General features: G+C 46.2%; 3 protein-coding genes across 4 annotated transcripts; all 3 read left to right on the top strand.

The window, feature by feature from the left end:
- The first annotated feature begins 4,707 nt into the window (after positions 1 to 4,707).
- LOC120674202 (RNA-binding KH domain-containing protein RCF3-like) lies at positions 4,708 to 10,260 on the top strand. The gene is made up of 9 exons (XM_039955339.1): positions 4,708 to 4,887; positions 5,367 to 6,409; positions 6,561 to 6,992; positions 7,958 to 8,209; positions 8,350 to 8,583; positions 8,710 to 8,789; positions 8,884 to 8,995; positions 9,076 to 9,237; positions 9,338 to 10,260. The coding sequence occupies exons 2-8, from the start codon at positions 5,375 to 5,377 to the stop codon at positions 9,217 to 9,219; spliced, it is 2,289 nt and encodes a 762-aa protein (XP_039811273.1). The 5' UTR covers positions 4,708 to 4,887; positions 5,367 to 5,374; the 3' UTR covers positions 9,220 to 9,237; positions 9,338 to 10,260.
- An 88-nt stretch (positions 10,261 to 10,348) lies between these two features.
- Positions 10,349 to 11,845, top strand: LOC120674203 (glutaredoxin domain-containing cysteine-rich protein 2-like). Of its 2 annotated transcripts, XM_039955340.1 has the most exons (2): positions 10,349 to 11,282; positions 11,330 to 11,845. In XM_039955340.1, exons 1-2 carry the CDS (start codon positions 10,491 to 10,493, stop codon positions 11,675 to 11,677), a joined length of 1,140 nt encoding a protein of 379 aa, XP_039811274.1. In that variant the 5' UTR covers positions 10,349 to 10,490; the 3' UTR covers positions 11,678 to 11,845. The 2 variants fall into 2 exon arrangements, with proteins under 2 accessions (XP_039811274.1, XP_039811275.1); XM_039955341.1 differs by having other exon boundaries at positions 10,349 to 11,845.
- Positions 11,846 to 12,727: 882 nt separating this feature from the next.
- LOC120674201 lies at positions 12,728 to 18,135 on the top strand. The gene is made up of 2 exons (XM_039955338.1): positions 12,728 to 13,537; positions 17,714 to 18,135. The coding sequence occupies exon 1, from the start codon at positions 12,920 to 12,922 to the stop codon at positions 13,514 to 13,516; it is 597 nt and encodes a 198-aa protein (XP_039811272.1). The 5' UTR covers positions 12,728 to 12,919; the 3' UTR covers positions 13,517 to 13,537; positions 17,714 to 18,135.
- Positions 18,136 to 22,384: the final 4,249 nt, after the last annotated feature.

Genomic DNA, 22,384 nt, shown 5'->3' with positions numbered 1-22,384 from the left:
TTCTCTTGCTCATACTTGCTTGCTAGTTAATGAAGTTCTAGTCTAACCTTTCCTGATTTACGCTGTGTCTTAGCTTTTCCAAAATAAGTTTATGTAATGCTTTTTGGAAGCGAAACACTTTATTTATATTGTCTGCTAGTTGTGTACCATGCTTGCTGTACTTGCTATCTCTACGGTAGACTTGTGTGATGTTTAATTAACCTTCACTTCTTTAGATGCTCGTGCCCATGCAATAGCGACCTTGTGCTTATCTTGCTTGCCCTTTTCGATGCATTGTCCATGCATTCAGACATCCGCATTGTTGCATCCCATTTAGGTACGCTAGATGTGTGACGCGCAGAACTGAAGGGTGATGTTGGAGTCGATCCAGAAGATGGTGTACTGATGAACCGACCCACAAGATGGAAGGACCGACTAAGATGCAAGCTAGGGCCGGAGATGCTATCAAGCCGGTGCAAGCTAACTGACTGACTTTGTGTCAAACCCAGGCAAGCCCCGGAGCATAACCCCTAATTTGAGTATTCAATGTTTATTTAAGTATTTGTGCATTTACATTTTTAGGAGTTGTATGGAACCCTAGTATGCATGTTTCTCCCTAGGTACCTATGAGTCTATACTAGTATACATATGTCGTTAGTATTGCCATGCTTAACTAGGATCCGGTAGAAGTCGAGTGATTGCTGTCACTCGCGAGCTATAGGTTTTTGTTACTTATGGCAACGTGGCTTGAGAATGAAACAATGAGGAAAGAAAAATGGAGACCGGGCGGAGATGATTTTGGTTTTGGATATGGAATGGATGGAAAGTAAGCCTCCGCCTATGTCGATTGAGGACCGTACCGTTGTTGGCCCTGCTGACCGAGTTTGAACAGTACTAACCACATGCCGGAAGTAGGAGGTAGTCGAAACCGGTAAGCTAATTACCTGATTTGCAACGAAACTTTGAATCGTGACATGCTACTCTGGGAGTGGAATGATGGCGGGTGTTGGAGTGTATGTCATCTCCGGGTTCTCTGGGAGTTCGCTGTGAGGGGCCCTTCACCCGGGTTTTGGCAGGCGTGATTCAGACGTCGGGGTAATGATGGGAACAGTTGACGCGTGTGGCCCGGCGTGGTTTGCATGTGTCATGTGAGTTAGGTCCATCTTGCAAGGTTAAATCGGATCGATCCACCGTCTCTCTCGGTTAAGAGAACCTTGGTCACTGCGTCACATCGTAGTAAAAGATTGAAATGAGATTGGAAAGTTGAGATTATGAGATATGACTGTGGTACTCTAAAAAGATAATGTGATCAACCATGTGTGCTCTAGATATTCAGACAAACCTAGTTGGTATTTGTATGATAAATTTGAGCTAAAATATTGAAAGTAAGGATCCACTATTAGTAGCTTTTGAGCAAAATAACTCCAGAGCCAAAAAGCTTTGCATGTCTAGGAGTCGGCTAAGTATATACCACTAGTCGGGTAAGCCTGGCTGAGTATTAGTATACTCAGGGTTTGTTGTCACCCTGTTTTCAGGTAACTACTGCTGGTTGGAGCTAACCAGGATTTACATTGGTGGGCTCGATGTGACGTCCTCACGTTATCGTAGTTATCGTGGTTTTTAAACTAAACTTCTACTAAAATTCCGCTGCATGTTGAACTCTGATAATTTGTTTAAAACTCATTTTGTAAAGCTCTGCTTTGTAAATTAAATTTGAGAACTTTTATCTGCTTGTAATCATCTGTGCTCGTCTTCGTGCGAGACTTCCAGTGTTTTCGATCATTAACCCAACAGGCTGCCGGATTACACCGTTTTAAGTACGTGTTTACTTGATTAACGCTTAAGATGATAGTTAGCGCACTTAACCCGGTTTGATTTGGGCGGTTCTGTTACACCTCCCCTGCCTCCGCGTCCCTTGCTCCTCCGCGTCGTCATGCGGGCCAAGGGAGAGAAGCGGAGGGAGCTCCTGCTAGCCGTCGCTCGGGAGGCGGTCGTGGTAGTGCCGGCCGCTCCTTGCCGCAGGCTCGCCTGGCCCCGCCGACCGCTCCTCGCCGCGGGCTCGTCTGGCCTCACGGACTTATATGCATTCGAGGGGAGAGGGATTGCAATTTTGCATCGCCCTCTCTCCTCGAATGCATTGTCTCCCGAGTTTGCATTGTTTGAACATAGAGGTTGGAGAGGCAAAAATGTGTTTGCCTATCTCTGTTGAAGTCAGTCTATAAGGGTCTGTTTGGTTATCAGACCAAGTCTAGCCTGGCTAGAATTCTAAGCCTGACTTGACCAAGCCTGGCTTCACAGATACAATAGACCATGTTTGGTTGCTTAACTTAGATAAGTCTCGATTGGGTAAGCTTATGTTTGGTTGCTTGGTTTACTTGAGTAGCATCACCTCTTCTTTGCAGCGGTGACCACTCACTTCGTCTCACCTTTCGTCCTTTCTCACTGCTAGCTGACGAAGTGACGGTGATGAACATGCTCCAGTCGATTCCTCTCCCTAGCGATGGTGATGGCGATTCAAAGCAAGCCGAATCGAACTCCTCCACCCAAGATCTACCCTGCGCTCAGCCGCCAACATAGGCGCAGGCTCATGCAGCGACCCTGCTCCCGCCGCCGCCCATTATGCTTGCCCAATAGGTGTGGCCGCATGAAGATCCCAGGTGGCTGAATCGAGCTTTGCATGATCGTACCATGGACCAGGTGGCCGAATCAAGCTCGAGATGGCCGGATCGAGGACCCTGGCAAATGAATCGAATTGAGCTCTGCCACTTCCATCACCGTCGTGACTTCAAACTCCAATGGAGATGGAACACATGGAGGTGAGAAGCAGTGCGGCGCAAGGTGGGCGCCCTTCGTCGGCGGCCTTGAGCTCCAATGGAAATGGAATGCACGGAGGCAACCCAGTGTGGCGTGCGGTGAGCACCCTCCGTCGACCTTCTTCTTCCCCTTCTTCACCTTCTTCGTCGCCGCCATCTCTCTCCCCAACGCCCTTCTCTGCCGGCGGGACCCATCCTTCACCCTTCTTGCCACCAGTCGTGCGGGGGAGCTTCGCCGCGGGGCCTCACCGCCGGCCAGGCGGGGGAGCTCTGCCATGGGGAAGGGCATCTCCGGTGAGCGGACAACCGGGGAAGACCGGTGGGCAAATGGATTGGTGAGCAGACACCGGGCCGAAGCTAAGCCAAGCCTGGCTCCGTGGAGACGCTAGATCTGGCCGTTTCCAGCAAGCCTGGCTAAGGCCCCCTCCTTGCATTGATAGAGCCTGGCTAAGAACCTTAAACAGGCAACCAAACATGAGATACCTGTACTGCTGGAGCCTGGCTAGAACTTACGCGGGCAACCAAACGGACCCTAAAGTAACTGAGCCGATGCATATTGTCCAGCTCGGGCCCAATCGACCGGCTCGGATGCTCGAGGCTGTGTTTAGATCCAAAATTTTGCAAAAAAACTTTACAGCCCTAAAGTTGGATGTAAAACTTTACAGTTTTTTTGTGTTTACAGGTGTTTAGTTGGATGACTCATTTTGTATTCTAGTGTACAGGACATCATCAATAAATGCTTGCATGCGCCCGCTGCATGGCTGCATGCGATGCTGGCCATTTCGTTTGCATGCTGGTGCGCTTGTCTGGGTAGGCCATTTCCATGATGCATGCTGCTTCCAGTTCCAACACATGAGGAAACACATAGCTCAACAGTAGAAATTCTCACGAATTAAAGTCCTCAACAGTACAAGTCCTCACGAATTACAACAGAAAGTACAAGTCCCGTTACATAAACACAGCTCAACCTCGATGCAACAAATCGAGCGCAACTGAATCACGAAAGGCATTCATGTGTGGACATTCCAAATAACTTGGGGGCAGGCTCACCTTGTGCGGCGTACCCACCTTATGCGGACGGCCCCGGCCCCATGGACAGGAAGTCCCTGGTTCCAACGCCGGCGCCGAAAAGGTCTCCGGCGCCGCCATCGTCCTCGTTGCCGTAGCCTCCGGCGTTGTAGGCGTCGTCGTTGTAGTCGTCAATGGCCGCGGAGGTGCGCAGGTGGTCGTTGCACCTGCGCAGGGGCTAGATCTGCAGGCGGCGGTGCTGGATCTTGGCTGTGGCGGCGGCGGGAGGGTGGGTGCACGGCAGGGCGGGGGGGGGGGGGGGGGCGAGTATGGAGCGGGGGAGCTAGGGTTGGGAGTCGCCCATGCTATGGGCGAATGGATAAGGCGGGGCGCCGGGGGGAGTTGGTAGGCAGAGAATGCGGCCGAACGGCCCTCCGATGCCAAAAAATACTTCGCCGACCCGTTTAGATGCGTAAACACAAAAATGCCGTTTTTGCAAAAAAAAAGGCTTTTATGGCCCGATCTAAACACGGCCCGAGTTTGAGGTGGCAGGCTGACAGGCTCGCTTGAGCTCGGCTCATTCACAACAAAATTCCGCTCAGGGTTGTGTTTGGATAGGTGTCACATCAACTTTACACAAACAGACGAATGTCCGTATGAAGTACTAAATAAAGTCTATTTGTAAAATTTTTTTCAGGGATGGATGTAACTTTTCGCGACGAATCTAATAACGGTAATTAATTGATGATTTGTTACGGTGATGCTACGGTAATCATTTTCTAATCACGCGGTCAAAGACCTCATTAGATTCGTCTCGCGATTTACATGTGGATCCTGCAGGTGGTTTTGTAATTAGATTTTATTTAATACTCTAAATAAATAGTTAAAAATGCAAAAAGTTTTCGCCAATTTTTTTTTCAGACAAAACCAAACACGGCCCAGGGCTCAGGGCCTCAGGTTCACATCTCCTCCCTTCTCTCGGACTCTCTCCCTTGCTCTTCCTTCCCTGGCGGCGGCGACTGGGCGAGCGGCGGCGCCATTTGTCACGTCTTCGCCAAGCCCTTTGCCGGCGACGAGCATCTTCCAGGTATGCCCGCCCCTCCTCTTTCCTTTTGCTTTGCAAGACGGAGCACCCCAAACCCTAATAAATCTATTTGTATTCGGATCCGAATCCAGTTACAAAATATTACCTGCTAACTTCGATTTCGTTTGCAAAAACTATTGGGTGTACATGTGTACACCCTTGTCTTATGCTGGGTCCGCCCTATGCTGCTTGTAAAAACCGTGTTTTGATCTAACGCCTTCGTTGAAAGTTTGCCATGTATTCTGATCCTTACTTGACAGCCTACATGTGACTAAACGAGTGCTACCAACCAACTACAGATGCTTATATGCTAATGAGATGGATTTTTCTTTAGTTTCATTTTTTTTCTTGACTACTATATAACAATTGCTCTCAGTTTTCTTTTCATGTGTGCCAGCAGTTACTATTTTTTTGTTTATTAAGTTTTCTGCTGTGGTACTGGTACCTCATTTCACATCATGGGTTCTTCCCTCTGTTTCCAGGAGAAGGCATGGCTTCACGCATGACACCTTCCAAGAGGCCGTTTCAGAAATATTCTTCAGATCACAATGGCCGGGGCAAGTGGCAGAAAACAAAGCATTCTTCTTCACATAAATCTCAGTCCAAAATAGAGCCTGGTGTCCCTATCTTTCGCATTCTCTGCCCTGCTTCAAAATCTGGGAATGTAATCGGTAGAAAGGGCGGCATTATCGCAAAGATACGGCAAGAAACTGGATTGAGAATCAGTGTTGATAAAGCAGTCCTTGGTTGTGACGAGAGAGTTGTTTTCATATCTGCCATTGACAAGGATGAAGAAGCTATTAGCAAGCAAGGTGGAGAGAATGATGGAGGTGTTGCTGTTTCTGCTTCTGGTGACCATGAGAAGGATAAAGTCAACAGTAAGGAGAACAATGATGATCCAAAGAAAAATCGCAATAACCAGGAAAAAGATGACTCAGAGAGAGACTATAGTAATGAGGAAAAGGACGATTCAAAGAAAGACAACAGCAAGGAGCAGAAGGATGGTCCAGAGAAAGAAAATGGTAAGGAAAATAAGGATGATTCAGAGAAAGGGCACATTAAAGAAGAAAATGATGATAGTTCAGAGAAAGATCACAGTAAGGAAGAAAATGATGCTTCAGAGACAGATCAAAGTAAGGGAGAAAATGATGCTTCAGAGACAGATCACAATAAGGAAGAAAAGGATGCTTCGGAGAAAGATCACAGTAAGGAAGAAAAGGATGGTCCCTTTGTTCCAAAAGATATCAAGTCAGAACCGGAGAAGGTAGTGCCATCAGCTTTGAAGGCCATTTTGTTTGTCTTTGACAGGATTTTTGCAGCTGAAGAGGACAATGAAACTGGGGATGCATCAGATGCGAGCGCTCCTGTTTCTTTGCGATTATTGGTGCTATACAGCCAAGCAGGTTGGCTTTTGGGGAAGGGTGGTAGTGTCATTAAGCAAATGTCAATTGATAACAACTGTGAAATCCGTGTTTCAAAGGACAAACTTCCATCATGTGCACTACCCAATGACAGACTTTGCCAGGTACGTTTTTCAGGATTGGATTTCATTATCGTGTTTCATTTTCATCTAGTGTCTCCTGTAAATTTTCTTTGATCATGTTGTAAGATCATTCAATCTTTCTTTCAAATATTTACTTTTGCTCTTGGTGTTTGTTGATATATCATTCAAACAGATCAATGGAGAGGTTGACTCAGTAAGGAAAGGTTTGAATGCAGTAGCTGAATTGCTGTTAGCTCATCCACCCAAGGAAACTGATGTAGTTGCTGGTGTTCATTCTTTTGGATCATCATCGCGGTCTTTGTTTAGCCAGTCAGATGGCTTTGCTTCAGGAATGCAACCCAATGGACCTTTTGGTATCATTGATCGTCAACCAAATATGGCTCCTTTTCCTATCAAACCTGAAGCTCCAATACACGGCCATGCCTCAGTTCCTATAGAATCCCTCTCCTTTAGGTTACTGTGTGCAAAAGACAAGGTTGGCAGTGTAATAGGCAAGGGTGGAAACACGGTTAAAACTATCCAAAATGATACAGGCTGTGAAATAAAAGTTCTTGAGACACTGCCAAAAACAGATGATCGTATCATAAATATATCTGGACCTGCGGTAACCACCTTCATTATCTCTTGTTGCAAAATATTTGCATCAGATTTTCATCTGTCCCTATTTAATGTATTTTCTGACCTGCTTGCTGCATATAATGGCATTCAGCTGAGTTACACCTTTATTTGTGAAACTCCATTTCATGTTTCTTGAATTGTAAATTTTCTGGACATAATTAGTGTTAGTGCAATGTCAACTTATTTTTGCATGCTCCATATACAGATATCCCTCTTGGAACCACTTTATGGGTTACATTTACTAGGAAGAGCAAGACTGCAGGCAGGCAGCAACCAGAAATGTGCTTGTCAGCAGCTTGCAATTAATCTTGTTAAAACTTAGGATAAAATTTCCATCAAATCCACAACCTACTTACCAGGGAGTGTTAGAAGTTTTGATGGCATAAAAATTTGTTTGCATAATACACCTTTATTTGTGAAACTCCATTTCATGTTTCTTGAATTGTAAATTTTCTGGACATAATTAGTGTTAGTGCAATGTCAACTTATTTTTGCATGCTCCATATACAGATATCCCTCTTGGAACCACTTTATGGGTTACATTTACTAGGAAGAGCAAGACTGCAGGCAGGCAGCAACCAGAAATGTGCTTGTCAGCAGCTTGCAATTAATCTTGTTAAAACTTAGGATAAAATTTCCATCAAATCCACAACCTACTTACCAGGGAGTGTTAGAAGTTTTGATGGCATAAAAATTTGTTTGCATAGCTTTATTTTTTGTAGTTATTTCTTGCTTACCTAAATTAGTTTTTTGTTCTTTATTTGACTCTTGAGAGTTATTAATTCATTTGGTGACTTTTAATTTTTGCTTTTGGAACTCATAAAGGAATTATAAGGTTTCTATGGACTTAGCTCTTAATATTTCACTACCACTGTCATTCGACGTTTTAAAAGGAGAGACTAGTCACTGATCACTGATGTATCTGTTTCTCCTTTTTTTTTTGTTCTGCAGCATCCAGGTGATGGAATTTCCCCTGCTCAGAATGCCATTTTGCATGTGCAGCGAAAACTTATGCTGCCTACCTCAGATAAGGAGGGTCCTGCAATATGTAGGCTGATTGTTTCACCAAACCAAGTTGGTTGCCTTCTGGGCAAAGGTGGTAGTGTCATAGCTGAAATGAGGAAGCTTTCTGGAGCATTTATAATTGTGTTGAGCAAAGACAAGATCCCGAGTGGTGTCCCAGAAGATGATGAAGTTATTCAGGTCTGTTTTTGTTGTGCAGTGTTCAAGAATTTAATTGTTGAAAGAATGTATGGAGATCTTGTTTGCCCCGATGAAATTCTAATTCATATTTTACCTGTATTTATTTGTTTGTTAATTATCTGTAAAATTGCTGTTTTTAGATAAGCGGGGGCTGTGAAGCCATTCAAGAAGCTCTAATGCAGATAACTGCTAGGCTTCGTAACCATCTTTTCCGAGACAGAATGCCTGGAATGGGTCCTAATATGCGGCCACCTTTTGGTTTGTTAGATTCTCAGTTTGGTCCTTATGTGGGGAACCATGAATCTCCATCTCTGTTTCATAAAGATTTTATGGGACGGCCATTGGATGGGATCTCTGCCCCTTGGACAGTGAAGGTACCAAGCCAACTGATCACTACTGCTTGAGCAGCAAAATCAACAGATTTGGCATGATGCATCTTTTGATAGACTTCCATGTTCCTTATACTTATTCTGATGCAGTTCTGGTCCAAAATTTTGTAGGGCATGCGTGATATCGGTGATCCAATGTCAATACCTGATATCCCCGGAGCAGGGCATAGAGAACTTGGTGGATTTTCTGGGTCTGTTTCTTTTCTCATACCCTGTCTTTTTGTATACACTCACACTCTTGATCAACAACTTAGGTGTTTAAACCTGAGAAAATTGTCATTGCAGTCCTGGTCAGTCATCCCTGATGCCAAACGTGACTGCAGAGGTCTTAGTTCCAAGATTAGTTATTCCCGCTCTCTGTGGTGAAGATGGAGGTTGTTTGGATAGGATTCGTGAGGTCTGTATTCAACTAGTATTTTGTTTAGCATGTCTTGCTAACTGTGATAAGCGTGCTTGACCTATTTAATTTGTGCGCAGTTTTCGGAAGCTAAGATAACAGTCGCTGAACCTATAGCTGATTCAATGGACTCTGCTGTTTTAATATCTGGCACACCAGACCAGATGCATGCTGCCCGGAGTCTTGTTGAAGCATTTGTTATAAGTGAATCATTTGGCCCATGATATCGCGATCCTGGAAAGGTGATGCATCTGTTCCTAATGTTTTGTTTGTTTCATTTCAACAAAATATATATCTTATCTAAAGCAGCTGGTGGAATTTATGGCGATGTTAATTGTGTAGGCATTGAAGCTAGTGACAAAAATGTGGGTTCGTGTTTGTGAATATGCATCCCTGTTTGCCTGAGTGGCATATGGTCCAAGAGGTTAATTAGGCTGAATAGATAGAGACTAAAGTCCCAATCTGTTGGTTCTTTCTAGGTTGTTGAAGAATGTTCCAAACTCGCCCCTTAGAGATATGGGGCACATTCCGGGTAGCACCCGAAATGTATTGCTTATTGTAAGCAGTATGCGTGAACCGGAAATCAGCCTCTAGCCTTCTTTTATGAGATGAGAAATACCATTTTCTTTGGTATCTGTATCTCTAAGAAGCACCAATGCGGCTAGTGCCTATCGGTTGCGACCAAGGTTTGGGAAGTGTTTATGGTATTTGTATGCATAATAATGTGTAATTCCTCGTGTCTTTGTCAAACTGTGCCTTTTGTGGTGCTACAAGTGCCAGCATCTGCAAAAAGGAAAGGAAAGAATAATTTTAGTCAAAATTGTTGCAGCCAGAAATAACAATTGTGGCCTGAATGAAATGCAAGGGTAGCAATAGGGCCAGATTTGGATGTTGTCGGCTGAGAAGGTGGACCATGGAGGGCAAGGCAAATACTTGGTCACAGCATCAGTGACAGACAGACAGATAGATCATATGGCCACAAGCTGCTTGCAAAACCAATTTGTTTGCATGTTTGTGGGATCGCTATCTGGTGGGTCGTTTTGTTTTGTCAATATCTGTGTGCTGCTGTTGTGCTCTGCTCCACGTTTAAGCCTTGCGTTCTCTGGAATGCTGGATTCTGAGTTTCTCTCCAATGTTCTTCTTTCCAAGTCCTTGGAGAAAATCTTCTCGTGTTGCAAAGAGTGCCTTAGGTTGCAGGGATTAATTATATGTAACTATGCTATGTTTGGTTGCAAAGAGTATGTATGTATGTATGTATGTATGTCCCTGGCGTCTGAATTTTTATTTTTCCTTTATTGTTGTACTCTGAATTTTGTTTGTGTAAATCGAATTGCTCTGTCTGCTGGACGTTGACGCATCGTCGTCATCTTATCATGAGAGAGCAAGGCAGCCGCTCAAAAACTCTGCTAGCTGCCCTTCCCTCCACCACAACCTCCGTCTTCTTCTTCTTCGATTTTCACTGCTCTACTCCTCCATGAGCTAGCTAGGCTAGACTATGGGGTGCTGGGGCTCCAAGGCCAGCGCGGACGTCGCTGTGGCCGACGTCTACCGCCCGCCGCCCACCAGCGTCTCCCTCTTCGACATCAGCGCCGTCGAGGAGCCCTGGCTCATCGCCAAGAACAAAGCCGGTGACGAGGAAGATGACGACGAAGAGGAGGAAGAAGAAACCGATGAGGAAGACGACGAGGAAGAGGAGAAGACCGTCGTGCCGCTCCCGCTCCTGGAAAAGCTCGAGGGCTACGAGCTCGCCCCGGCCTCGTGGTCCGAGGTCAGCAAGGCCCTGGAGGACATGAAGCCCGTGCTGCTGGATTCCAAGCAGGCCAACACCAAGCCACCGGATCCCAAGAAGAAGAAGAAGAAGAAGATGGCCAAGAAGAAGAAGGAAGAAGAACAACCAGCAGCGGAGCAGAAGCTGCAGCAGCCGACGACGACGACGGCCGTAGCTGCTGCTGGTGGTGGTGCCGCGAACGAGGAGGCTGGCAAGAAAGCGCCGCCGGAGCTGGCGGGGCGGCGCGTGGTGAAGGACAACCCCTTCCTGATGCGCGACCGCGAGAGCAGCAAGGCGGGCAGCGCGCCGAGGTGGAAGCGGCGCGACCCGTTCGAGGGCTGCCCCGAGCGGCGGCCGCCGGGCGCGGCGGGCGGTGGGGTTGTGCTGTACACGACGACGCTCCACGGCGTGCGGCGCACCTTCGAGGACTGCGAGCGCGCGCGGGGGGTGGTGGAGGCCTGCGCGGAGGCGGCGGGCGTGGGCGCGGTGGACGAGCGCGACGTGTCGCTGCACGGGGAGTACCTCCGCGAGCTGCGGGAGCTGGCCGGCGATGGCGCGGCGGCGCCGCCGCGGCTGTTCGTGATGGGGCGGTACGTGGGCGGCGCGGAGGAGTGCGTGAAGCTGGCCGAGTCCGGGAGGCTGAGGGAGATGATGCGCTGGGTGAAGGCGCGCGGCGAGGCGGGCGCGGCCATGGACGGCCGCGGCTGCGAGGGCTGCGGCGGCGCGCGCTTCGTGCCGTGCTGGGAGTGCGGCGGCAGCCGCCGCAAGGTGGTGGCGGAGGGAGGCGGCCATCAGCATCAGGTGGAGAGGTGCGCCAAGTGCAACGAGAACGGACTCATGATGTGCCCACTCTGCCACTGAATCTATCTGTCTTACGGATCATCCTCCATGCGTCATCAATAGCATCTTACTAGCTTGCACTGCATCATCCCTTTGTTCATTCATTCAAGAGATTTGAACTACTACTACTACATTTGTATGTATACATATACACTCCAGTAGCATCCACTGTATGTATATTGTACACGTATGGTATGATGATTCCATTCCTTGAATATATATGTTGGCTGCAGAGTTGTGCATATTCGCTCGGTTCGTTTGGCTTGGCAGCCAAACAGTTAACAATACTATTCTCTCATACTAAATCAGCACCAGCTAACAGCCAGTCAGCAGTACTGTTCTCTCATAACAAATCAGCACCAACCACAGCCAAGCGAACACAACGTTATATAAATGGATTTGAAAAAAACTAAACAAATTGCAGGTATGCTAGGGGCATCCCATCATATTCATTCACAGCTCTGGCTTATAAACTAGGGTATTGCATATAATCTTAGGTCTGAGTGCTAATGGGTGAAAGTGCTAAATTTTAGCACTAGCCTATCCAAACAGGAGTGCTAATGGATAGTCTAAATTTTAATCAAGATTTAAATATTATTTTAGTAAATATATGAAGGTTAATAGATGCGACTTAACATTGAAACATGCCCTTGGATGAGTGGGTGAAAAAACATGGATATGAATGAGCAATCAGTCAGTCAATCCTTGCCAATCCCAGGGCACCTCAACGAGCAGAGCAACAAAGCAGCACATGGATAGATGCAGGACCAAGGAAACGAATAATAAACCATGCTGCTGCGAGATCTCAACGCAACGGCATTATTCCGCCTTGGCACACAACAAGTTTGACATTAGGTAAGATTAGTGGAATAGATAGATGAACTATTTCAGTTACTAAGTGTTATGTTACAGAAAAAAAACAAAAAGAAATGATCTGTCGTCTGCTATCACGGCTCCAGCATAACCATTTCTCGCCTTTCTTTTACTAGATAATGTAGACATCCAATCCAAAAAGAAAAGGGAACAGATAAAAGAAGCTTTTCGCGTTGAATGTTTTTTCATTCCCCTTTTTTTGAGAAGAGAAAGAAACTGTTGAAAACTGGAATGAATTTTCTTGGCAAAGGGAGGGGAGGGAGGGGAGGGGGAAGGAGGAGAAGGGCAGAGCTGCACTCTCACAGAGAGCCAACCACGATCCACCCAGACCAGACCCCCTTCTTCCTTCCTCCCTCCTCCAGCGCTTCGCAGTCGCCGCGCCGCCCCCGTCACCCACTCGGATCTCTCTCTCCGCTCCCCGCCCTGGGGCCCGCTTGCCTCGGATGCTCCCGGCCTCGCACCCGCTGCTCTACGCCTGCGTCTTCCGCGACACCCACCTCGTCGCCGAGCTCCCCACTGACGCCGACGACCTCCCCCCGCTCGCCGCCGCCCTCGTCGCCGCCGCCCCGCCGCACCACCGCCACCTCACCCACTCCGCCGCCGGCCGCGCCCACGCGCTGCTCCTCGCGCCCCCGCTCGCGCTCGCCGCCGTCTCCCGGGCGCCGCACCTCCCGGCCGCGCAGCTCCTGCTCTTCCTCCGCCGCCTGCGATGCCTCCCCGAGGACAGGATGCGCCCCGAGATGCCGCGCCTCGCCATGCGCCTGCCGCTCCCCACCGACGACGAGGCGGCGCTCGCGCGCGAGGCGCGCGACGTCGCCGCCGCAGAGGCCGAGGCCGAGGCCCAGGAGGCGGCCAGGAGGGACGCTGAGCTCGCTGCGCGGAGGACGCCCAAGCGGGACCGCCACCACCACGGGGGCGCCGCCGCCTGGGCCTGGAGGCGACAGCTCTGGATGGTCATACTCGTGGATCTCGTACTCCTAGCCGTCCTCTTCGCCGCATGGCTCGCAGTCTGCAGGGGATTCAGCTGCATTGGCCGGTAAATACCTACACAAGTTTTCAAGGTACTGCATTTCCTCTCAGCCTCCTGGTGCCGTGATTTCTATGATTCCAGGGTTCAGACTCACAGAAAAACAACCAAAAATGCAACCTTTACCTTAGTGTGTGTTAATCACTGCCATTCAGTTACTCGCACTGTTGAACTTACGACAGATCTTATCAAATTCAGATCCACATTATGCAATCTTTATGATCCTACAATCTGTATTGCGATCTTGGCAAATATGGCTCTGCTTGGATCATATAGGGAGGCAGAGGATGTCTACCCTGCTGGATGCCGCTAGCTGTGCCCCACCTCCAGGCTCCAGCACAGATGATCATGTCTTGTCTTCACATCCACTGTCCATATGGAATTGTTATAGAGGGCCCCTTTTTTTTGTTACTGTAACTTCTGCGTTACACAGTTGGCCAAGGTTTCTTCTCCTGACGGCAAATGGCTGTATCATCAATGCTTTGGGACATGAAGACAGCAGCTGAATGTGATATGGTTCAAGTGCGTTGCTGGTTCAACATTTGAATTGTAAAGCGGCAGTAGGATTGTACACTAGTTGTTAGGCACACGATTCCTGCTTCAAAAAATTGGCACGACAAGAGCCCAAATTGTGTTTAGCATCTATTAGACTAGTATAACCCAACCTAGAAACACAACTTCAGTTTAAGCTTGCCCTGGCATAGTTCTAGAGCATCCAAGCTAAAGCAGAAAGGACAACCATAGGATGGGATGTGTCATGTGTGGAGTTTAGTGCTAATCTGAATTCAGCAGAGGAGTTGACTGGTGAGGTAAAAATCAGAGATGTATACTTTCTGCACAATATTGGTTCATTGAGGATGTGGATGGAATATAGAATTTAGATTTCCAGTATTTCTCAGGGATGAAAATATCGCCATGATTGAGAATTATTATTTTGCTCTGCTGGCTCGATTTTTGTTATTAAACTGATCCCCTGTACATACACATGGTGGTATGGGTATAAGGTTTGGGGAACTGATTTCTGTGTCTGTTACCAACGAAATGAGTCTGCACTTTTGACGGAACTGCACAACTTGTTTGGGGGAAAAGAAATCCAAAGGAATACTACAAGCAATGCTGCAGCACTTGTAGTTTCAATTTGTCCTAAACTTAACTGGATAATACAAGGAACAAAACTTCATTCCCTAGGATGATAGCACGCTTGATCTGAGCAGTCCCAGTGAAGAAGCACCCATAACCATAACTGTGGTAATCTGTTTCGGACTATGTTAATCTTCAGGGTCTTTGACATATATGCCATTAAGAAAATTCGTCGCGTTGTATGTGCCACTGAAAAGTTGAGTGGGTCATCTGTGCCATCGCGCGAACTTCTTTTGACATGTGTGCCACTTTTGACGGATGGAGACTTAACGGAGGCTAACGGAGGTGCAAAATGACTCTAATGCCCTTCTGCTTTTCTGAAAGAGATCCGGCCCTACTCCAAAATAAGAAGAATATGTAGACGGAAACTCTCTTAGCTAGAGACACCGGACACTGGACTCGTAATCCGGTAGCTGCTTCGGGAATCAGAATCATGACACCGGACACTAGTAATCTGGCGGCTGCTTCAGGATCCTGGTAAGAATCAGGCTCGTCCATGCCTGCAGCGCCTGCACCAGGGGCGGCCGACGCTGCTCGAACAGGGCCGCTGGGAGCTGCGCCCAGCAGGGGCGCCGGGAGCCGCGCCGACCTGCTACGCCCCCTGCGGCAGGCCCGCGCCGCGGCGCGCCAGCAGCCGCGCTGGCTTGACCGGGTGCTCATGCAACTGAGCCGCCCTCCCCTGCAGCAGCGCCTCCACAGGTGCCCTTTGCGAGGGGGGCGCCGCCTCCGCCGGTGCCTTGCGCTAGGGGGCCGCCGGTGCCGGCCGCTACCGCCGCAAGGCATGCTCTAGGTTAGGGCCCCTGCCACCCATTGCCTTGCTGGCGGCAGCTGCAGGCCCCCCTGGCGTCAGCGGCTGCAGAGCGGGAAGGCCGGAAGGGGTGCCGGGAGGGGGCGACGTGGAAGGAGCCGGCGCCCCTGCCGCCCGTTGCCTTGCCAGAGGCACCGGCACGCCCTGGCGGCGGCGGCTGCAGAGCGGGAAGGGGCCGGGAGGTAGTGACGCGGACGGACTCGCCAGTGCACTGCCGGCGGCGGCGCTCGTACGAGAGGGGCGGCTGGGTGGGAGGGGAAGGGCGGACAGGAGAGAAAACTCGATATATACACCTAGGGGCATAATGGTCATTTGCTTTGGTGGGTCCCACCTGTAAGGGCTCTAACTCTGTTAAGTTCTAACGGAATATGGATGGAATGGCACACATGTCAAAAGAAGTTCGCGCGATGGCACAAATGACCCACTCAACTTTTCAGTGGTATATACAGCGCGACGAACTTTCTTAATGGCATACATGTCAAAGACTCTAATCTTCAAGGTGATATTTGACTATCATTAGTCATGAATCTATTTTATTCATTGTAACCTTTCTTGGCTATCATGTCTGGTATTAACATGGGTGTTCCTTTCATCAAATCATCATCCTTAACTTTATTTTCTTCTTGCTTACAGTAGAATCACACACATACCTGTTTCTGATGGCAAATCCAGGATGCAGAAGCAAAATGGTAGAGCCATCTGAATAACTTCATTTATGATTTAATATGACCATTTTAAAGTTGCAAAATACAAATATTCATTTTTTTTCCTAAAAGTTCTAGTTAACATGGTTGAAACTGAAAATTACAGCATCACAAATACTAAATTCTTGTAAAACCAGTTGCGAAACTGGTGCTTCTTGATGTTGGTGGCCTTGTATGACATGCCATTAAATAATCAAGTGATAGCATGATTCTATAGATGACACATTGACATTACATCGTATATCATACAATGAGATCTTTAATCGCATACACTGATAAGTAATGAGAGGAATTGAGGAGCGGACCACAGATGGGATTCTCTTCGTAGGTGTCTTGCCTTCCTAATTTACTCCATAAATGAAATCCCATGTGTCCGTGCAATAAAAAAAAGTAAATTAAATCTTGCTTCAGCCTTTTGTCTCGTGCTTTGTTGAGATTACATACATACTAAACAGAGCAATTTTACTCACAGATTCATCTTTGGATATTATATGAGTAGATGAAAAATATTGCACTATTGCATATTACTCATTAAAGCAGTTTCTCGGAACGACCTACACGAATGAAGTGATGCTTTCAATGCCTACTAAATATGTACTATTTTCCTGCCACATGCATAATATGTATGATATGGTCAAGTAAAGATTGGAAACTTTTCTTTTCATTGTGGCAATTTAGATTTGGGAGGTGATATTTAGAAAAAGAAAAGTCAAAGCTGTAGCTTATTTGGAAACTTTCCCAAGAGTTTCCAGTTTTGCCGTCGTGTGTATGGTGGCATGGCAACTTGAGCCTCTCTCAGCTAGGTTGATGGGCATCACTGCATTCTATCTGTGTATGTACATTGACTAAAGAGTAACTTATGTGATGCATCATTTATTGTTTGTATTAAAAGCTATAGTTGCATGTTAATAAGGTGCATAACTTGAGACTATCTCAACCGACTAAATAACAAAATAAATGAAAACAGATATGTCTCTTCTGTAAAACTGGTAGGTAGACATTGTGAACTAATAGATCAGATGTTCAAATCAGCTATGTTTTATTTGCTTGTTGTGCAAATAAGGAGTTTGCACTTGTTATCGAGCTGTTGCACAACAGTTTGTACTTGCATTGATCCATCCTTTTATTGTGGTCTTAAATCGTTTACTTCCAAGTTCCACATTTTTCTGTAGTCTTTTGTGTTGATGTTTTTCAGGGTTCAAATTTTTTACCTCTTGATGCATCGCTTCTTGTGTTTGTATTGATGTATTCCCTTCTATTACAGCATTATGGTCTTTAGGTCCATGGCATTGAGTCTTTTCCATCTAGGAAAATTGGGAATGCATCAGTTACTACATCTGCGATTAAACTATATTAAACTACCCCATCACTGTGGCAATAACTCTTGACTTTTGTGGAGGCAATCAAGTCCTCTTTTGACAATAACATTATGAAGTACCTCGAACAGCTCAGAAAAAAAGGACAAAAATCTAAGTTTTGCAAGAAAGGACACTGTGTGGAACTGAAACTTCATACTGTACTGATTTTTTTGATCTTTATTCCTTTCTTCTTGCTGTAGGCTGCTGCTCTAATTTTAAGCAAGAAATCTGGAGTGCAGTTGTTTCTCTGAAGGAAAAGTGGTTGCAAGCTGCCAATATTTGCAAGCAAAGGCACTTCGGCCCCCCGCATATTGTTGCTTCCTTATTGTATGACTCGTGTTTAAAAGTGAAGGCCGACAGTCTTGCTAGACTTGATAAGTTTGAATTTGTTGGTTTGGTTAAGGTGATTTGTAAACCTGTAGTTCAATTTTTTCGTTCAATTTTCTATATGAAGCAAATGTTGAGATTTTACCCCATTGGATGGCAGACTCGGGTATATGTGAATCTTACTGTCATAACCTTTGCCAGACCTCCTCATGTTCGTTGTTCCTATTTTCCCTCGTTGCAAATGTTATGATCATGTATAATTGCTCCCACCTTCACCTGGGAACTTTGTGGTATATATTCTGCGATGCTTATTGTCAACAACAGTGTGCTGTAGTTTGCTGCGTGTTAAGATGGAAGCACATAGAGATGCTGAAACTCTGTAGTATTTTTTTCCCCAGAAGGAAATCTGGCTGTCTGTACTACTAAGACTTCCTCAGTGCCGTTTTGTGCCTTCTGTGATGGTTCACAGAGCGGCATAGAACGGCACCAGTCCAGTCACACTTGTTCTACTGAGTTGCGAGTTCCGGCTGCGACAGAGAAATTGGAGAAGAAACATATCACATACCCATGATTCACCTCCTGATATCCTTTATCAGTTCAACCTTTTTATAATTTTATTTGACTGTCACAGTTTCATGGCAGGGCATGCATGGATATAACAGTTATCCTTGCCAGAACTGAAGACATGGAAGCTAGCTAGTGCTTGCTTTTGCACCCGGTCAATTTGCAGGTCATTTCAGGCGTCCGAAACAGGCTCGACACAGCACATTGCGAAAAGGAGTCGTGCAAGCCCCTCCCGACGAGGAGAGTGAGCGGCCTCATCCATCAAATCAAGTCAAATTCAGAAGGAGATTTAAAAGAATTGGTTTTGTCATGATCAGGTCAGTTGTCTCACCTAACGCTACGCTAGATTGAATGCACGTGCTGCTGGCCCATTTCAATCCCAGGCTTCGATCCAGATCCTATCCTGGATCATACAAGCTTTACCTGCTATCTGCACTCGTGTTCGACCACATGCTGGAACAGTGCTAGTTTGCCCACCGGCCAAGTTAGCCATTCAGACTAGAGCAATACTAAATTTCATAGGGAAAACCCTTCAGTTCCTACGGAATTCAATGATTGAGTCGAATTCAACACGATGTCGTTGCCGTCACCATTGCAATGACAGGAGCCGTCGTCAGAAGTTGGTTGCATTCCATAAACAGTTGAATCAAGCATTTCGTAAGCCCCTAGGATGCAGATAGGTTAGGACATGGGGACCAAGTGCATTGTGTTTATGTGCAGGCAGTGCTGGTTCCAACATTCAGAAGGTTCTTGGCAGCTTAACAGCAATAAAAGATGGCATTGCAGTTGCAGTTGCAGTAGCAGCCAATAGGCTCTCCATTTTCATGCTTATCAGCATCCACTGCTGAGGCCTGAGGGGTCTACTGACGATAAACTTGAACTGAAAGGAAAAACAAAACCCACAAGCATTAGTTAGGAGGAATCAATGGAAACATAAAATATATTAGCAGAAACAGAGCCGAAGGCGCAGGGAAAAGGCGTCTTTCGCTTTATTCTGGCGCGCAAAAATGCCATTCCTGAATGAATTATATATGATGAGCAATCGCAATGCGCGTCGACAAGTGGATCCACATCAGAGGCCTGAAGCCATCCTTTAGTGGTCAGAGATGCAAATGCCTGCTGCTCTCCATCTCCATATATTAGAGCCTAACCCAAGCTTGCTCCTTCATGCTTTGCTTTCCTGGCCCTCTTTGCATGCATTTTTCAAGTCCCCTCCACTAGCCTCTAGCCCATATATATATGATTATCTCTCTTGTACCATGCTAAGCACTTTGCTTAACGCTCACATGTAGGAGTACAACACATCACCTAAGGAAGCATCGATCGCAAATCAGAGCTCATTGGATGCGAGAATCGTTCGATCGACAATATGAACACTCGCCATGTTATTCTGTCGAGCAGGACTACTAACTAGTTTATTGACAGTTGGGAGTAAGTGCTTGCTGCTTTGAATCAAGAATGTGATCTTTGCTATCATAACTATATGAGATATGCAGCAGCCTAAGATATAGGAGCAGATTAGGAGAGGAGAAGCATCATGGAAAATTCACTGGCGGATCGATCAGGTTGTTTTTAAACGTGGTGCGGAGTGGATGGAGCATGATTTGCATAGCAAAGAAATCCGGTCAAAATTGATAGGTAGAACAAGTTGCATGGCATATTCGTTACCTGCCTATCCTACAGGAGCTTTCTCTTCCTCACACATAACATAGGCTCCATAGTTAATTTTGCTGCCTGTCTATGTAATTGGAAAGCCAGTAGGCTGCCTGCATAGATTATGCTTTGCCTCAAAGCTTAAAAAAGTTGATAACACTGACATCTTCCCTGCCAAGTGCCAAGACTTTAAGTCAATCCAACTCATGCATAGATGCCAAAAAAACTGACTAAACTAGTCTTTCATCTCTGAACAAGCTTTCTTGTACACATAACTTGGTGAATGCTACTTAAACATTATTTTTCACAATCTATTCAGGCAGACAGTGAAGACCTTTATATTCTACCCTATGATTTGCTCCACTTTTGGTAGTTCAATGCCACTGTGAGATAGAACACTGTCATCCTTTGATTTGCTCCTTGTTTCTTACAAATGATTTCCTTTTTTTCTGTTTCTTGTCTTGTTATGGAACAACAGTTAGTACGTCAATTTTGTTCCCCAGATGCCGAAACATTGATGTTTCAGGTAACTGATGAACAACCAATCCATCCATCTGAGTTAGTGAGGATTAGTAATGCAAATGGGTCAATATAATGAGCATAGTACAGGGACCTGAACAACTATTATGGTGGCTATAAATTAAAAAAAGGCATTCTGATTAAACAAAGCATGGGGGACCAAGACATTGCCAAATACAAGGCAGGCAGGATAGGAAAGGAAAGGAAAGCCTGCATATAATCCCCCCTGCAAACGACAAATCCGACAGCAGGACACCCATATAATCTCCACATTATTGTCATGGAGGTTTCTTAATGCCCAAGTGGGTGTGTTTCTTAAATCTTAATGCCCGGGTTAACAGCATATTTAAACATCCATTCAGAATTGAGAGCCAGTAGCGGCCAAGCAGGAGTCCCTAATGCGCTGCTGCCTGTAGACCTTGAATTGGCTGCTCTCTGTCTCGTGGTTTGCCTACCGTATGATTGGGTTAGGCACACCTCATGGTGATGCAAATTCCACGCAAATGTCTTCAGTTTTTAGTATATTCCTCGTGATACTCTCCATGTGAGGGACAAAGATCCTCCCTTTGGGCATCTCGGACAGATACTCCCTAGGAAATGATAGATCACTTTCATATGTTTGTTGTATTAGCAAGCATCTTAAATACCTGAAATTTTAATTTTCTTCTTCTTTTGTAGTGTAGAGCTGAAATATTTCCTTCATTCATCGTCTGAAATGAAAGGGAAGCAGGTCGTCGTCATGCGCTTAACCAAAAGGAGTCGTTGTGTGGTGTCACTCGTGACGGATGGATCGGAGGTGAGACATGGATGAGCTTCCTCTCCCTAGGAAAGGCTTGTGGGTCCCATGCATGCATTCTCATCACCCATGCCAATGCATCATCATCGATCTCTCCTTTGTGCCAGCGATCCTTTTGCCACAAACACACTTGCATAGGGAGTATGTTAACAAGAAAGGGTTGTTCTTCAGTAGAATCCAATGGCGGCAGGCGTATACGTGCATCAGATGAGGCTGCAAGCTGAGCTAGCTAGCAGAGGCTACATTTATATAGAGCCTAGAGGTTAACTGGTTTTGGCTCCCACATGGAGGCGTGCGCCCGGTAACATATTTTAATCTTTTGCGCACTTTATTTGCAGCTCCAACGGATCATCCATTGCATTCATCCGTAGCCCACACCTAGCCTGAGCTACCCATCCATGCGTGCGTGTCGTTAGTTGATTCTTGCATTCATAGAGAAAGAGATCGAGATGCCAATATATAATTAAGCAAGGGTTAAAAACACAATAGCAATGAAGAAAGTTAATTATCATGCACAATCCTAGCACTAACCCATGCAAATCAAAAAGAGCAAAGCAGGCTAGCTAGCATAAACTAAGTGTGCATGCTCTTGATTGATGAATTGATTCCAAAACATTAAACTAGTGATTAAACACCTTCTACTTCGTAGGCAGGGCACTTTTACAGGCTTGCAAAGTTAGTAGAAAAAGTGAGAGGGAAAGGATGGATGCCCGCCAAAGTCTATATATACATGCCGACCAATGGCCGAAGCGACACACCCCTTCAGAATTGACCCTTTCGTGATTAGTAAGCAGCTTAATGATGTCATTAATCGCTAATTAACTTATTATAATAAATTGATCAATAATTCTAATTTCTTCGTAACACAAACCATGGATGCAATGTAATGCAATGACTCTACCGCCGCGAATTGAATATTCCCCACCGTACCCAGTGAGGGCCGGGTGATTACAACACAAAAAAAGCAAGATAATATAAAAGGTCGTGAATTCATTATTTGACTAAAGTACGA

Source organism: Panicum virgatum, chromosome 5N (genome assembly GCF_016808335.1).
Source record: "Panicum virgatum strain AP13 chromosome 5N, P.virgatum_v5, whole genome shotgun sequence".
NCBI classification, from domain to species: Eukaryota; Viridiplantae; Streptophyta; class Magnoliopsida; order Poales; family Poaceae; genus Panicum; species Panicum virgatum.
Note: the sequence above shows the minus strand (reverse complement) of the source record. Positions and strands in the feature narration are given on the sequence as shown.

Bases quoted from the DNA above. Each gene is read 5' to 3' on its own strand.
- LOC120674202 (XM_039955339.1), top strand. From the start codon at position 5,375: ATGGCTTCACGCATGACACCTTCCAAGAGGCCGTTTCAGAAATATTCT. The intron at 6,410-6,560 runs GTACGTTTTTCA...TCATTCAAACAG, and splicing joins CCAATGACAGACTTTGCCAG to ATCAATGGAGAGGTTGACTC. The intron at 8,996-9,075 runs GTCTGTATTCAA...ATTTGTGCGCAG, and splicing joins GTTTGGATAGGATTCGTGAG to TTTTCGGAAGCTAAGATAAC.
- LOC120674203 (XM_039955340.1), top strand. From the start codon at position 10,491: ATGGGGTGCTGGGGCTCCAAGGCCAGCGCGGACGTCGCTGTGGCCGAC. The intron at 11,283-11,329 runs TACCTCCGCGAG...CGCGGCGGCGCC, and splicing joins ACGTGTCGCTGCACGGGGAG to GCCGCGGCTGTTCGTGATGG.
- LOC120674201 (XM_039955338.1), top strand. From the start codon at position 12,920: ATGCTCCCGGCCTCGCACCCGCTGCTCTACGCCTGCGTCTTCCGCGAC.